The 15,693-nt window shown below is 44.7% G+C and overlaps 2 protein-coding genes across 7 annotated transcripts in view; both read left to right on the top strand.

Annotated features, from left to right (window-relative positions):
- Positions 1-4,626, top strand: part of C2CD2 (C2 calcium dependent domain containing 2) — a 38,226-nt gene extending 33,600 nt beyond the window's left edge. The window contains exon 14 of one of the 3 annotated variants that reach the window (XM_062602546.1): positions 1,807-4,626. In XM_062602546.1, coding sequence (XP_062458530.1) covers positions 1,807-2,039 — 233 coding nt within the window. In that variant the 3' untranslated portion in view covers positions 2,040-4,626. The remainder of the gene's footprint in view (positions 1-1,806) is intronic. The other 2 variants (XM_062602549.1, XM_062602547.1) reach the window with 2 other exon arrangements.
- Positions 4,627-9,478: 4,852 nt separating this feature from the next.
- PRDM15 (PR/SET domain 15) overlaps positions 9,479-15,693 on the top strand; it is a 40,517-nt gene continuing 34,302 nt past the window's right edge. For all 4 annotated transcript variants that reach the window (XM_062602565.1, XM_062602562.1, XM_062602564.1 and 1 more), the window contains exons 1-2: positions 9,479-9,585; positions 14,857-14,901. In XM_062602565.1, coding sequence (XP_062458549.1) covers positions 14,865-14,901 — 37 coding nt within the window. In that variant the 5' untranslated portion in view covers positions 9,479-9,585; positions 14,857-14,864. The remainder of the gene's footprint in view (positions 9,586-14,856; positions 14,902-15,693) is intronic.

The raw sequence follows: 15,693 nt of genomic DNA, 5'->3' as shown, positions 1-15,693 counted from the left end.
GCTATTGCATGGTATTGCATGAAAGAATTGGTATGTGTGTTGCTTTATGTATCCATTGGCAGTGGGAGGAAAAGCAGAATCAAGATTGTGCAGTGACAAGAGTTAATAGCTGAACTAGAGTTGGGAAACCTGATAGTGGTACAGGAATGAGGTGTGGAAGCTTTGCCAAGGAGATGACTGTCCTCACGTACTAAGACTCTGACTGCCAGAAGGCTCCTGTGTTGGCTTGCTACCTGGGTCCTCCCTCATTCAGATTGGCTCATGCCACTAGGACAGCAGCGCTGCCCAATTCTGCACAAATCTGGTGCTATTTTAACATGGGGCTGATGTACTGACACCCAGCTAAGTGTTGCCAGTAGCTCGAAGCAGTGTCCCTGCCAGTGGCAGCCAAGCTGCCTTACACATCAGACATGTGCACATGGAAAGGGATAGTGGAATTTGGCAGAACGGCGGCTGCAAAACTAACACAAGCTTGCAAAAAGAAGAGTACTGGTGGCTGTTGTTGGCAATGAGGTGGGATGACAGCTGCAATTGCCTTGGCTGCATAATAGGCTTGACATGGGATCAAGAGAAGGAATACAACAAAACACAGTAGCTTAATTTGCCACAGAAGGGATTTGAGCTCATTTCTGAACCTGTTGGAAGCAGATGTAATACTATTTTTAACCTGCTTGAAGTTAATTGCTGTTCCTGACAGGATTTTAAAATATCAAATACTTTGTGATTGTTACTCTAGGTAGCGCTACTCAATTCATGTAGAACACTTGCTGTCTGGCTTGCATGGGCATACTGAATACAGGTTGACTGCCAGGTAGAGTTCTCCAGCACCAACAGTCCTTCACCTCAAATTAAAATGCCACCTTCATGTTGTGGATCACGGGCTAATCTCTTCCTTCTTTGATCCTTGAAACAAAAAAGAGTAACATTACTTCTGCTATTTAATTCTTTTTATAAAACACTCTGTAATTCTGTTGTATTGGAAAGATTGGATATGCCTGTTTGACACGTGAGAACCCAGTGTACAACCCACACCAAAGGCTGTGCGTGTGTATGTTTGACCACTAACGCAGCTTTCAGAAAAGCATTTGAAATGAATAAAACGTGAGGAAGGAGACTTCCACAAGATGTGTGGATTGACTTTAGAAGCTGAAGTCAGAGGACTAACACTGATTCCTCATAGGCATGTTTCACTGTAGCTTTTCTCCCTTTTCAATAGCATCATTTCTAAAATGAAGGAAAATTAATTTTTTTCTTTAGTGCTCCTGTAGCAATACACGTGAGCTCTTCTCTCCTTAGCATTTCTGCTAGCTTTACAAGCGTGTGTATATGCATATGTCTAGAACTACCACAGTCTGTCATGATGCGGTTTGCATGATACTTGCATGGAACAAGTTGAAGTGGAGAAATACATACTTCCATGGAGTCTGAATTTCTCAGTGGTGTTCAGCTGAGAGAGAGCTGGATCAGAAGCGGGGCAAGGAGAATTCAGTAGCATGTAGTGTATGTATGGGTGCCTCTGGCTGAAAGCACGACGATTGCCAGTATCTGAAATCACGTGTTGCAAGGTGGAACTTGTACTGTTATGGCCTCTAGGTTACAAACCATGAATATTCTTGCTTTAGAGTCGCCACACTCTTAGTTTTTTAACATTGTTGGAGTAGTTACCAGGGTGATGCTTAAACTGGAAAAGTTAAGACCGAGGCTTTTTCCAGTCATGCTGCAGTTACAGTTCAAGCTGAGCTCCAAGAGGACAGCAGCCAGTTGTGTCTAAAGTAGCACAAACACCTCTGCTGTTTGCTTCCACAGGTTCGATTCTGAAGAAAAGCGCAAAGCTCTTTTTCCGCCGGCGACATCACCAGAAGGATCCTGGGATGAGTCAGTCACACAACGATCTCGTCTACCTGCAGCAGCCACTGTCGGAGGAAGCACGCAAGAAGGGAGGCACGCTTTCACGTATTCTGAGCAGAAAGCTCCTTTCCAAAAACAAAAGCAAGAACAAACTGAACGGTGGTTCAACAGAACCATTCATACAAGACTGAACACTCTATGATGGCATACTTGCACATCAGTTGACCACTTGTTTACACAGCAGTACTAGAGGACACAAATATGGCTGATGACTTGCATAAAACTATGTTCACTAATGCAGTGGTCCAGGAACAAACAGAAAGCTTATCTTTTTTTGTTTGTTTGTTTATTTTACCAGAAGACTTTTTCTCTCTGATAATAAAAGTTGCTTCTCCAAATACAAGCAGTGCTAATTGTATCGTGAGCTTTTGGAGGATCATGTGGTTTGTTATAGAAGATGAGAGATTATGGGGAATGGTGCATGTGGGGAGGACCTGCATGTAAGCACCTAGTTTACATTAATGGGGAGCTAAGAACTGAAACACCATACCTGCTGTATGATTGAACCACTGTAAAGAGAGAAGATACCACTGTGTTTCCTTACTGCAGCCTGGAATAGTAGCAACAAAAGTCTCACCTTGTTTTTCTAGTCAGGTTGAAAGGGAAAAGAGAGACCCAGATCCAGTTTGCATTGTAATTTGGAAACGGGTAAGTGTTCAGAAGCAGAACTAAAATGCTGATTAAGATAGCCTACTGTAATAACTGTAGCCTGCTGTAATAACTGCTCGATCCATATAGGTGGAGAGATGCCTTTGATATTAGCCATAAATCAATAAATTATGCAAATACTTACACTAGCTTATTGTTCAATGTTCTGTGCATAAGTTATGCTTTAAAAAAAATCAGAACTTTTTTTGTAAGTCTGCTTGAGTCTTCTCGCAGAGGAAACATTTACAAATTCTTATTTGTAGCTTTTCTTCCCTGTGTGAGAAGCTGCATTAGTGATGCAAAAACTTACCTTAGGGGCTCTAATTCCTTCTCCCAAGTACTTGTTAGACAAGTATATTTAACCATCGTATCAAATGCAAAGCTAGGAGCAATAAGTGATGAATAAAGCGTATTTAACCCTATAATGCTTTTCATTAGACAGCTTATTTTACTTGCCAAGCACTTACTGAGATCTTAGAAAACGCAGTTGTGAAGAGAGCTTTTTAAAACATAGTAACATTTCCCTTAGTTGGCTTTCAGTTTCTAGACCTGCCAATGTTGTCACGTGCCGAGTGGTTGGTTGGGTGAGTTTTTTAACTTTTGTTCCTAATTAAATATTGCAGCTGGCTCCTTAAAAGGGAAAACTGATGAAAGTAAAGGCATAGTTCTTGTTTGGGCTATTAAGAAGAGTAAAATGTCAGTCAGTATTTCCCAGGTACTGTCTTTTGTGCGTACCTGTACTTTTCCATTATCTGCATTCCTACTGAGGACAAAGGACCAAGCCTGTTCCCTCTAGCCAAGAAAAACATCCATTCCATCTAAACTGCTGACATGAATGGATGATAGATTTGTGCCTGCTTTGCCAACAGTGATTTTCCCCCTCCCCCTTTTCCTCCCCTTAAGACATCCAACACTTTGGCTGATATTTGGGCTTTCAACTTAAATTAATCGTCAAAAATAAGTCACTGAAGAACAGAAGCACAATTCAAAACTTCTAATGGGCTCTGCATTCCTTGGTAAATATTTTACAAAGAATATAAAAGTAGAGGGGTTTTGGTTTCTGTTTTACCAGAAAATACTAGGACAAATGAATTGTTGAAATGTTTTAACTGAGCCTACTGGTCAAAAATGCTGTTTATGTGTAACCTCCTAAAATCACTGTGGTAGTACAGCAGTCCAGACTATCAAATAGTTGTATGTTTGAGCATGCTGCTTATCATAAAAACACTTGAAGGCATTTTAATATTCTGTGTTTTGAAAATGGGTTACAATTGAGTTTTCTAGAGCTGTAATGTGCTTAGAAATCCCAGTTCAGTAATACAGGTTTGTCCAGCTTGAATGTGCTTGAACACACTTGTTTATTGTTAATACAAAGTAGTTTCTTCACTTCTTTTACAGTGGTTCGTTAAATGAGCATTAAAATAACTGACATTATGTTGTCTCAACATACACTTTTTCCCTTGACTCTACTGGGAGCTTTTTGCATGACAGTGACAGGGCAGGGTGGGGGTCAAATCTCTGCCATGTTTTAAATGCTCAGTCTTGTTTGCTGAAGAAGGAAACAATAACTACTCACTGAGTGCAAGAAATCAAAGTGGGACTGAGCTCCATGGGTAGCATCCCCTTAAACTAAAAAAGTATGGAACTGAGAGTGTAAAGGGAGCATAAAACACTACTTGGAAGTCTGCTTAAATTATTGAACTGGGATTTTAATTTATGGAAGCTTCATTGTGTACTTTGGAATGGGGTGGAAATAACACTGAATAACTTGCAGAAATACAAGAGCAGGGTTGCTTGTAGCTTACCCTGTGGAACAGAGGCTTGTTGAAGCAGTGGGTTTTTTTTAGTTCATCTTTCTTAAGGTCTTGGTGACCGCCTAAATGCATGTCTTGATGGTGGGAACAAAAACATTCTATACTGCAAACTGTATGAAGGTTTGGGCTTGTGTATACTGAGAGAGAATGAATTCTTAAGATGAGGAAAACAAGGCATTTGGGGTAAAAAGGGAATTGTGTTTTCTAATTGCCTTCACTCCTCAGGAAAATAAACATCGTTTGGTTTGATGTTTGACTTCTATCTGGCTGATGTGTTCCTCAACTCTTCCTACTCCTCTACAAATAATTTATGTCCTGTTGTAAAAAACAAGCTAAGGTACTAAATACAAAGAGATGACTGAGTTGCTCAGCTGTGACAACTCCAAAGGCCCACAGTTCTGAATCCCATTCCCCCCTTCTGAGATGATTAGGTTGCCACTGAACATCAGGAGGTCTGAGTATGTACATTTCTTGTATACATTAGTGTTTAGGTCAGTGTGAATTAGATTCTGACAGCCAGCAGGAGCTGTGCTACACGGTGTGAATTGGTAGGACTGGATCTGTAAACTGGTGTTAACACTGTGACATATCCTGTCAGGTGTTGTATGTTGCCTGTGTGGTTGTGTGAAGGATGCTGGAGGGAATCATTTTGCTCTTTTATGTTTTGCAATATCTTCATAATTTTAATAACTACACATTTAACAGCAGAACAAATCTCTGCATGATACTACACTGAAAACTTACTGCTTTCTGCCTTCCAACTTCATTACTTCAGTACAATAGCTTGGAAGCAACCTGTGAAATCTTTCTTCCTTTTTGCTTTCTTACACTCTTGTGTTTCTGAATGCAGCAGAGGCAGAGGATACAGGAAAGAAGTATTTATTTTATGATGATTAAGAGATGAAGTCTTGCTTTTAATTTTTGAAGAATTTTTCTGCCCATAACTGAACCTTCTTAATCTGTATTTGTGGTCTGCTTTGCTTTATGGCATTTTAGCTTTTCATTTGCCTTGATGTAAACAACCTGCATCCTTATCTAAACATGATTTGCCTTGGCTTTAATTTTCTTTTCATAGATTAAAGCCATAAAACTACCTAGTATCTCAAGCTTGACGGAGATCACTTTAAAAATCACTTCAAAGAGGAGAGGGTCCTTTATCCCTAGATCACTAGTAGTTCAATCCAGAACAAAATTGCAGTTTTTTCACTCCTAACTGCATATGAAACTTGTGAGTCTTAAGCAGCAGGAAGAAGAAGGGATGCCCTGGAAGAAAAATGTTTGTAAAGAACTAAAATACTTTCGGCAAACTTCTTCAACTTCATGGACAAGTCATAAACTTTCAGGCAGAAATAGTGGGGTTTACTCTTATGCTATCAGATTTTCCTCAGCTCTTTCTTTGGGAGAGAGGTTGGGGCTCCACATCTTACAGACCTGTAGTTACTGTCTTGCTCTTTAGAGGACTTGGCTTACAGCACTGGGGTTTTGATGTGTTCTATTGCTTGTCAATGATACCAGTTTTGAAGATGAGTGAAATTTCATAGCATTTCCCTGTACCGCATCTCCTTGCTGATTCTAGGTGGTTTTCAAGGGAAAGCTTCCTGCTGTGTATTGTAAAGTTTTGGTGTTCTTGATATGCAAAGTATTGTAGGAAAAAGTGAAGTTGACTACATAAAATGCTATAAAATGTCTCTGAGGAAGCAAAATAAGAATCTTGCTTTTGGTTTAACATCTTTTTCAGCTCTAGTAGCTCTAGGTTTTAAGAGGAGCAAGAGCTCTATACAAGGTGGGAGCCGCATGGCTTTTTCATTTTGGTTTACTGCAGCTTTTGACTTGCAGAGCTGAAGTTTGAGATAAGTGCTTATCCTGGTACAGAATTAAGTATACCAGAGCTCCAGGCTAAGACATTCCCATTGTGAGTGGGAAGAGCTGACCTCATGCTTTGACCTCCCTGACTTTGACAGGACCTAAGTGGATTTATTCATACATTTAAGATTCAGCATATGCTTCTGTACATTTCTAAGCCACAGCCTTGGTGACAAACAACTCCAGATTAGTTGTATAAAATGGGTGATAAAGGTGAATAATACCATTTCACTCAGGCTATCCAGACTGCTACTATGCAAGGTATGAAAATAACTGGGAAGGATGGGTCTGAGGTCTTTCCAATATTATAACTCTGTATTTCCCAATAATGTATTATGCTGTGATGTTCCAGGTGGGGTAAAACATTCTTTTCCAGCACTCCACTGTTACAGTCACTTCTGTGATGGATGTCTTTTTTTTCCTTTTTAATGTGTGTACACAAAATGAAGTTGGTGCAATTACGAAGTCTGTGATGTACAGATTTATTCTATCACCTAAAAGCCTGAGAAGAGGATTTTTTAAGAAATAACTACTGCTGTACATACAATAAAAGCCAATTGTCTCCATGTAGTGTGCTGTCCTACATACCTAGTCTGCCATGAGTCAACAGATGGTTTTCTACTCCCCGTCAGTAATTTGACCCCTTGTGTAACACAGTGCATTCACCTGTTTATTCGGGAGCAGAGTACTCACCCTATGTTGTCCTGGGCTGTTTCCGATAACCCTGGTCATTATCAGGTAGCCCTTTCTTTTTTTCTTGAGAAATCACCTGAAACATGGACTGGGTGGGTATCTAATGGAAAAAGTAACTGTGGAACTCACTGCAGTCACTTGTTCTTTACGTTGTAAGTAAGCATTTGTAATCTGGGGGGCAAAAGGGAAGGAGTGTTAGAGCCTAGATCTTGCACAGAAGACACCAGTACTAAGATGAGCACAGCTCAGGAGTAGGGTTCTCTTGTGCTGATTTTACTGAAGAAGTTATGTTCTATATTAATGCTGCTACAAAGCCCTACCAGACTGAGGGAAAAAAAACAAAACCCACCAAAAATGGGCATTCATATGAAAATAGCTGCCATAGTGGTTTTATTCCCTTCCCAGAGTGCTGCACCTTCTTTTGCAAGGAAATTGTATGTTAGCTTACAGGGTGTTACTGCCCACATTTCTATGCCTGTTTATTTCATCTTCTCCGAGTGCTTAGCTGAAATTTTGTAATGGTCTCCTAACAAATCTTCTTACTTCTTCCTGCTCAGATCTTGGGTGAGGTTTTATAATTTGAGTCATGCCATTTGTGTACGCTACCGAAAGGGACTGTAGTGACAGGACAAGGGGTAACGAGTTAAAACTTAAACAGGGGAAGTTTAGATTGGATATAAGGAGGAAATTCTTTACTGTGAGGGTGGTGAGGCACTGGAATGGGTTGCCCAGGGAAGCTGTGAATGCTCCATCCCTTGGCAGTGTTCAAGGCCAGGTTGGACAGAGCCTTGGGTAACATGGTTTAGTGTGAGGTGTCCCTTCCCATGGCAGGGGGGTTGGAGCTAGATGATCTTAAGGTCCTTTCCAACCCTAACTATTCTATGATTCTGTGACCTACCAGAGCACGAGCAGGGGCAGATGTAGCACAAGTCTGGCATTGTGCTCATTCCTCCAGTTCATCATTCCTAAACAGTGAACGGAAGGCATCTTCATTTTGTATTATCTCTCTACCCCAGTGACCCTAGTGTCAGACACAAGTTCACATCCGATGTTAACTCTGCAGAGAGGTAGGAATACTGGGAGGGAATGGGGGATAGGAGGGGAAATCATTCTGGAGCTCCAGGATCCAGACTTACATGGTAAATCCAGACTGCTTCAGCTAGGAAACATAACAGCTTAAACTCTGAATTAGTTAATACTTACTCTGACAAAGTGAATGCACTGCAAGTAGGATAACCACCCTTGTGCACTGGCTGTCTCCTAGGCAGAAGGCTGGAGATAGCACTGTCAATGTGCATAGAGATGTACAAGGACAGTAAGTAAAAGCAGACTATTCAAAACTAAACACTAGTCAGCTTCGATCGCTGAAAAAGCAAATGACCTGTACATGCACTTGGGTCCTGGAAAAATCCCCCTTACTACTCCTGTGCTCCCTGAAAACCTCTGATGAGCCATTTTTAAAGACTAAATGGTTCCCCTTCCTCAATTTAACGCCATTTTGCCAAGAAGCAGCATTTTCAAAACTGAAAGGCTGTGCAGTTTCAGTTTACCCAAGCACTTCGGAGAACAGTCACAATACTCTCTACACTGGGTACTTGTGCAGAAGGGGACATGCACAGGTAAGGTGAGCAGCAATAAAGGCCCTTGTCTTAGCCAGCTGTTAAAGATGTAGCTGCGAGAGCACATCCCCCGGAGAGGTGCCTGCTTGCCGTCATCTTTTTCAGTGGTGCTGTCACTGTGCAGGCTGGGCAGTCACACCACACCGCGTAAGACTTTTGGGGGAAGATGGGACTCCCTTGCAGGCAACACGTCTTACTGAAGGAGACTGGGGCATCAACTGAATACCAAAAATACAAAGCGCCTAAGTACCTCTTTGTCCTGGCCTCTACCGGGGTGTTCTTGGATGCACAGCACGGGCTGCACCTGGGGGAGCAGCAAATGCTGCAGTAAACTGCACTCAGGGTTTAAACCAACTTGAGAAAGGAGGACACGCTTTCCTGGTCACCAGGATTCAGCAGTAGCCAATTACACAGGAAAACAGGCATTGCTGGTTACATGTTTGTATTCTAAGGGTGGCTACAGCGTTTGCTATCGAGCACAGTATGTCTGATTAACATGCTGGTAACACCACGCGGACCACGCTTGAGAGCGCAGAACTCCTGATCCTCAACAGAGTCTGGGTTCGGAGGCCCTTGGGTCCTTGTTCAGGGCTGGGCTAAGGCTCAGTCAGCTGACAGCCTGCCGTGTGCATGATGCGGTGTCCCTGCGGGCCCTTCTCGCTTGTAAAGAGACTCCTTTAAGAGCCGCTTCCTCCCGGGAGGCGAAGAGCAAATCCCAGGTTGTGCAACCCAGCCTCTAAGCCAAGTCCAAAGGCAGCCACTTCTCTCCAACGCAGCGTAGGCCCTGCCGAGGGCGGTACGGGGGAGGGACCGGCCTGGGGGGATCCCTGCGGCCCAGGGATGACGGTCGGGCCGTCGGCTGCCCTGGCGAGCGGAGAGCGGCGCCATGAGAGCAACAGCGCCAGCGGTGGCACCCGTAGGACTACCCTTCCCGTCGCGCTTTGCGGCCGGCCGCGCCGGCTTCCGGTGGCGCGTGGTTTCCGGAGCGGATCGGAACCCGGAGTCCGGATCCGATCCGGGTTTGGCCATTCCCCAGGCAGGTAACGCCGGTTCCCCGCGCTCCCGCCCGCCGCCTCCCCGCCACCCTTCCCCGGCCCACGCGCGGGACTCTTCACGCAGGATCACCGCCCCGTGCTCGGCCTGCGCCACCCGGGCCGCCGCGCCTCCTCTCGCCGCCCCGCCGCTCCTCAGGGCGTGCGGGGCCGGGGCGAGGGCGGCGGCGAGAGTTGCCGGTACGGCAGCGGCTACGACCCCGCCGCCTCCTCCTCCGTCGCCTCCTCCATGCCGCCTGTTCTTTGTTACAGCGGCCGCGCCGCGGCGCGCGGAGGGAGGGCAGTAGGAGGGGGGCGAGGCGGGTCCGAGGCAAAACCCGGCGGAGCCGCTCCCGGATCCTCGGCTGGGCCCCGCCGCCCGGCGGGTTCCTGGCGGCTGAGGCGCCGCTCGCCCCCGGCCGTGCCCGCGGTCGGTGCGGGGCCGCGCCGCGGCCTCACCCTCGCCGCACGCACACACATTCACCCGCGACGACGGGAGGCTCCGGCCCCGCTGCCGGGCGCCGGCGGCGGCGGGGGGACGAGCCGCCGGGGCTGCGTGGGGCGGGGGAAACGGCGGGGGTGTCCCCGCAGGCGGGGCTCGGCCGGTAAAGCCATCGGTCTGGGGAGGGTGTGGGTCTTGTGAGGGAAGCGGCCCCAGTGGTGCTTGTGCCGCCGGTAGCGGCGTGTTCCCTTCGGCTGCTGGAGCTGGGAGCGCCCAAGTGCGAGGGGGAAATCCAAAGGGAAAAGGGTGGGAAGAGGAGGAGGCAGGTCTGGGAACCGGGCATGGGAACCGGCCATTACCGGCGGCTGACCCGGTGGCTGGCGGCTCTGCCGTTGCCTGCCCTGGGTCTGTAGGTGCACGCCTTTTGGAATCACAGAATGGTTTGGGTTGGAAAGGACCTTAAAGACCATCTGGTTCCAGCCCCACTGCCATGGGCAGGGACACCTTTGCACTAGACCAAGCTAAAAGGCCCGTCCAACCTAGTCTTGAAAGGGATGGGGCGGCCACAACTTCTCTGGGTAACCTGTTCCAGTGCCTTGCCGCCCTCATTGTGAAGAATTTCTTCCTTACATCTAATCTAAATCTACCCTTTTTCAACTTAAAGCCATTTCCCCTTGTCCTGTCTCTACGTGCCCTTGTAAAAGCCCCCCTACAGCTTTCCCATAGGCCCCCTTCAGGTACTGGAAGAGGTGAGGTGTGTTCATTGCAAGACAAAAGGAAGAAAGCCGCAGCCTGCAGTGCTTGCTGTGCACAGACTTTCTGCCATACGCTTGTTTTCTGGTCGTCTTCATTAAACTTTGCATGTACTCTATGCACCAGAGGCAGAGTGACCATGGTCACTGTAAACGATGGAAAGGGAAGGTGGGTAACCTCACTACCCACTTTGTGATCCCCCCAGCTGGTGCATAAAGTGTTCCACTCTGCCTTCTCAACAGTAGCTGATAGAATGGTCGTACTTCTTTAGAAATACAGTGCCTTGCTGTAGTTTACTAGATATTCTGCCAGGTAGTTTCTGATTACTTTGAGCAGGAGCATGAACAAACTAGACTACATCATAAAGAAAACAATCTGTATTTTTAAGTGCATTCTGCTTGCACAAATATATTTTCAGTACCCATCTGCCTCTGTTTTCAAGTTACTTATTCCCACTAGTTGAAGCCCATTCTAGAACTTTAATGGAAAAATGAAGCAAGAAGAAGGGGGAACATTAATTTGACTTTGTTGGTCGTTAAATACAGATTTTTAGGGTTCGGTTTTATTTTTATTTTTTTCTTACCTGGTCTTTTAAAATCTACGGCAAGATCAGAATTGCTCAACCTGCCACTGCAGCCTGATTTCTTTCTTCAGCAGTTTAGAAGGAGAAACTATGCTGTTACACCAGGTCTGATTTATATGGATAGCTTACGGCTTGAGTGGTTCCCTGCTGCTGCACATCATGCTCTGTAAACAGATACCTGTGATGCTGCATCCCCTCAGTGTCTTCATTTGGGTTCCCTCGAGTTTCAGAAGTGTCCAGAGGCCCGTGTTGCAGCTGGAGTTTGCTTAGCTCTGTGTATTACTCTCAGGCACAAATCACTCAGTTAATTGTACTGATTATAAACCAAAAAAAAACCAGAAAATTCTGGTTTTCTGCCATCAGAATTGGGCCTTCTACCTGTGCTTTAACTTTTGTTGTAGCTTTTCACCTGGTTATTCACTGCTTAATGATCGCGCTCTGTTTTATATTAAAATATCTGTAATTCTGAGAGGCTTTTATTATCTCTGCAAGGCAAGAACATGATTATGTGCAGCAGGATGAGTGACTTAATGGAATATTTTTCTGATACAAATGCTTGAAAAGAAAATCAGACATGGCCCACAGCAGCAGCAGATGAAGGTGAAAAACTTTGAGTCTGTCTTCAGTGCCATCGTGTGAGCTTGCATGGCCCTTCATGATTCTGTTTACCAGCTGGGGTGGGTGGCATAATGTCATCTATTTCAAAAACCCTTGGGAAATACAGTTGAGATTTGCCAAGAGTTTTGGATCCCATGGGTTAGCAGTATACGAGTATGTGTTTGCAAAGCAGAACTGTTAAACCCATTTTGGGGCAGCCCTTCTTTTCTTACACATGCAGCAGTTTATAGCAAGGTGCAGATACAAACTCAAGGTTCGTAGCTGTCTTTGCACCTGCATGTTGAGGTGTGAGTTTGTTACCCGTTCCTGTTTATTTTAGAGGGAAATTTTATTTCCTGTTTATTTCAGAGGAATTATTTCAGCAGGTCATTGTGCTGAGCGCAGGAAAGACAGATAACAAATCAGGAATGTTGCAGTGTGGAAAATGAAAGTATGTGCTGCAAAAGTGAGAATTGTGCTAATGCAGACAGTGAGATGCAGTGTGCTTATCAACTGCGCAGAGTGCGTTTGAGGGACTTTTATGCTTTCTCCCCATCACCTTGAGCATTTCTGGTACTATGATTTCCCTGCCCCTTTGTTGCTATTCTCATCTATGGTCCCTAGAACAAGACTGACATGGCTGCTCCTGTAATGCTGCCTGTCATCAGTCTGCAGTTTGTGAAGAAGGCAACACAGGGAAGTCCTAGAAGGTGAATGCCTTTGATGAGCAGGTCATACAGCAGCATTGCTGGTCTTGATGACTGTGTCCCCTGCGTGTCTGAATCACTGACCAGGAAAAGTATTTGTTAATTCAGCCATATCTAGGATTAAAGTCTTGTCAGGATACAAACTATCTAAAAATAACTGGATGTACACGGCTTGTAATAGTGCAGAGCATCTGCAAAACATCTTGGTTAAAAAGCAAAGCAAACCATTTTTGCCATCAACCTACAATACAGTTTCTATGGCTTGCTTTGCATCATACTGTAGGATTCTGTAAACACCTGTTGCATTGCCTACAGTGCTTTCAGGTAAAAAGCTTTTGAGAAATTCCCTGAGTTGCTGCTCATGCTCAACATTGGGATTTTGTATCTAAGTTTAAGTACTTCATCGTAACAGTAGCCAAGGAAGGCCTAGCTTGTGCTGCAGAAGGGCAGCGCTGGCCCTTTACTGGGGCCGCAGGTGTTAGGAGGGATTGTGCTGTTCACATGAGGTGGAGCTGGGGAGGACAGTGCTTGGGACAGGCCGGGATGCCCAGACTCGGTGACCAAAATCCTCCTTAGGCTGTTGCCCAGATAACTAAGCAGCAGGATCCCTCCTGCTGTGACCAAGAGCCGCAGGGACCAGATGTTCTTTTGTATTCCCATCAGTTGTCATGCTGGCTTTCCACTCAGCACCCCTCCATGTGGCAGTGGACGTCCTTTGGTAATTGGGAGTAACCTATGGAATTATAAAGGATTCTTTTTGCTGCTTCTGGAGGAGGTTTGAGGGGGAGCGGAGCATGGGTGCAGCCAGCAGCTAAAGACTAGACATTGCTGCCCGGTGTGCACAGGCACCATCATGGCATTAGCAGCAGGCTTGGCACAACTATGGAGTCCTTCCTGAAACAGTGGAAGGGGTTTTGTGGGACAGGGACTTCACTTGTGCTGAGAAGTCAGTAGAGCCGGTATCTGTGCAGTAGTTGCCTCTCCGGGCTCCAGCCTGAGGCGTGTTTCCAGGCCTCAGCCACACAGACCATATGAAGCATCAGTGTTAAAGAATAAACTCATAATGGGAAGTCCTGCTCCTGTGCTGATCCTGAGTGCTTATACACATCTCTGGCTTGGCTTTTGTTGTAGTGGCAAATGCATTATATTTTTTCAAACGGCTCTGCTAGCTTGGTGTGTCTTTGCTTACTTTTCCTCTCCTGTTCTCCCTCTCACAGGTTCAGTCTCTTATTCCTTCCTGTTCTCTTGACCAATGTGTTTGCCCTTTCTGCAGCCTCATTCTCTCTTAGAATTGGGTCATGATGTTCAAGTTGCTTTGCTTCTCACTGGGCCATTGAGAAAATTGCTTATTTGAAGAGGAGAACTTTTTCATGGTTAGAAAAGGGAAAACAATTGTCTAGATCTTGCTTGTGTCATGATCTTAGCCATACATAATCATACTATTTGCCAACCATTTAGATTGCCTAGACATCATTGAGCACCCAGTTTTTAATACATACTACCAAAACTGATTTATAAAAGTGAATATAGGTTATCCTTATTTTACAGGTCAAAGCAAATTGATGACTTAACGTTTCATGGAAGATCAGTTACAAAGATGAGATTAGTTTTCCCAGGTTTTCTGATGTTTGTTACCGCAGTATACCTTTGCCTTTGGAACAAATCATGATTGTATCTGCAGTTTTTAGGTTCTTGAGATTATTGTGTTTATTTAATAACTGATCCACCCTTCAGAGGTAATTTTTTAAGCTACTGTTCAATAAAATGCTTCACTGAACCAGACAGGCTTTGTTTCTGCGGTGGTTGTTGCTGGCCTGGATTAGTCCTCTGGCTCTGTTTGTTCTGAGGCTCCACAGGAGCTTATAGCAGGGGATACACAGGAATGTCTGAAGGTTGGCAAGAGGAAGGATGAGGAATGACGTGTGACAGCATTGCCTCAGAGAGAAATGCCTGTGAACCTACGGACATTTAGGCTTCTTGGTGGTGAATTCAGCAACACATGTAATGAATGATACAGCAGCCACTGAAGGATTTCTAGCAACTTTAATTTCTTTGACTTTCCATTGATACTCCTGCAGGGGCAGTAATGTCTTTGGGTATGGCTCTGGGTCAGTCAGCATCATTACACCATAAAGGGGTTCTATACTATGGAAAGTAGAAGTCATTCAGAACTAACCTTATCTTTTGTATTTTGGCAGGCTTAAAAATGGCTGGAGATGGCAGTGATGAGACTATGTTTATCTGTAAGTATTAGAAAATGATCTAATTCTGATGATGTGACTTGTCTACTCAGAATGTTTGAAATGAAAGACTAAAACAGGCAAAGTTTTTATTTAGAAAAGTATTTATGTAAAGGAAGTTTAAACAGTTTGTGGGGTAAGAGAAGGTTGCTCATTTTAAGCATGAACATTCTCATGGTTGGGTTTTTTTTTGCAACCAGATAAAGAGACGTCTGAATGTGAGTTAGCAGAGCAGCTTTTTCATGGTCGAAGTGAGATTGAAGGCCTAAAACTAGCCTAAGCCCTAACCCCAGCTTTAGCAACCAGGAGTGTCTGTGGGGAACTCTGACCTCTAGGCTGTGTGAAAGATCTGCACTTCCACAGATGGAGGACGCAGGCTCATCCTTTCTGGACAGTTAGTGTCATTGAATACGAGTTTCATAGACAAAAGAGAGTTTTGGAATTTTTTGATAGAAGTTTGTGTATATACTTCTCTCAAGGTATTTTACCATTTAACCCATGCTTAGTTTTGTATTCCTGCTATGGCTGTAATCTCTTGAAAGTGTCACATATGGTGAGTGTAAAAGCCTTGGGGAATGTCTGCTGTAAGGCATCCCTTAGATTTTGATAGACACACTACACAATGTATCAGTATCAAGTCCCCTCTGCTTTTGTCATTCATCTGCAAAGGCGTGAGAGAAATATGTAGCTGATTACCACATATAGTTTTGGACAATACTGTCTGCCCCTTGTTGAACCTGTGCAGTGGCTGGTACTTTGCAAAGGTGAGGGGTGCAGTTGAAAGGTGAGGGAAAT

This window comes from Pezoporus occidentalis, unplaced genomic scaffold (assembly GCF_034315485.1).
Source record: "Pezoporus occidentalis ecotype Australia unplaced genomic scaffold, CSIRO_AGI_Poc_V1 ctg77, whole genome shotgun sequence".
NCBI classification, from domain to species: domain Eukaryota; kingdom Metazoa; phylum Chordata; class Aves; order Psittaciformes; family Psittacidae; genus Pezoporus; species Pezoporus occidentalis.
The sequence above is the reverse complement of the archived record's forward strand: the minus strand, read 5'-3'. Positions and strand labels throughout refer to the sequence as shown.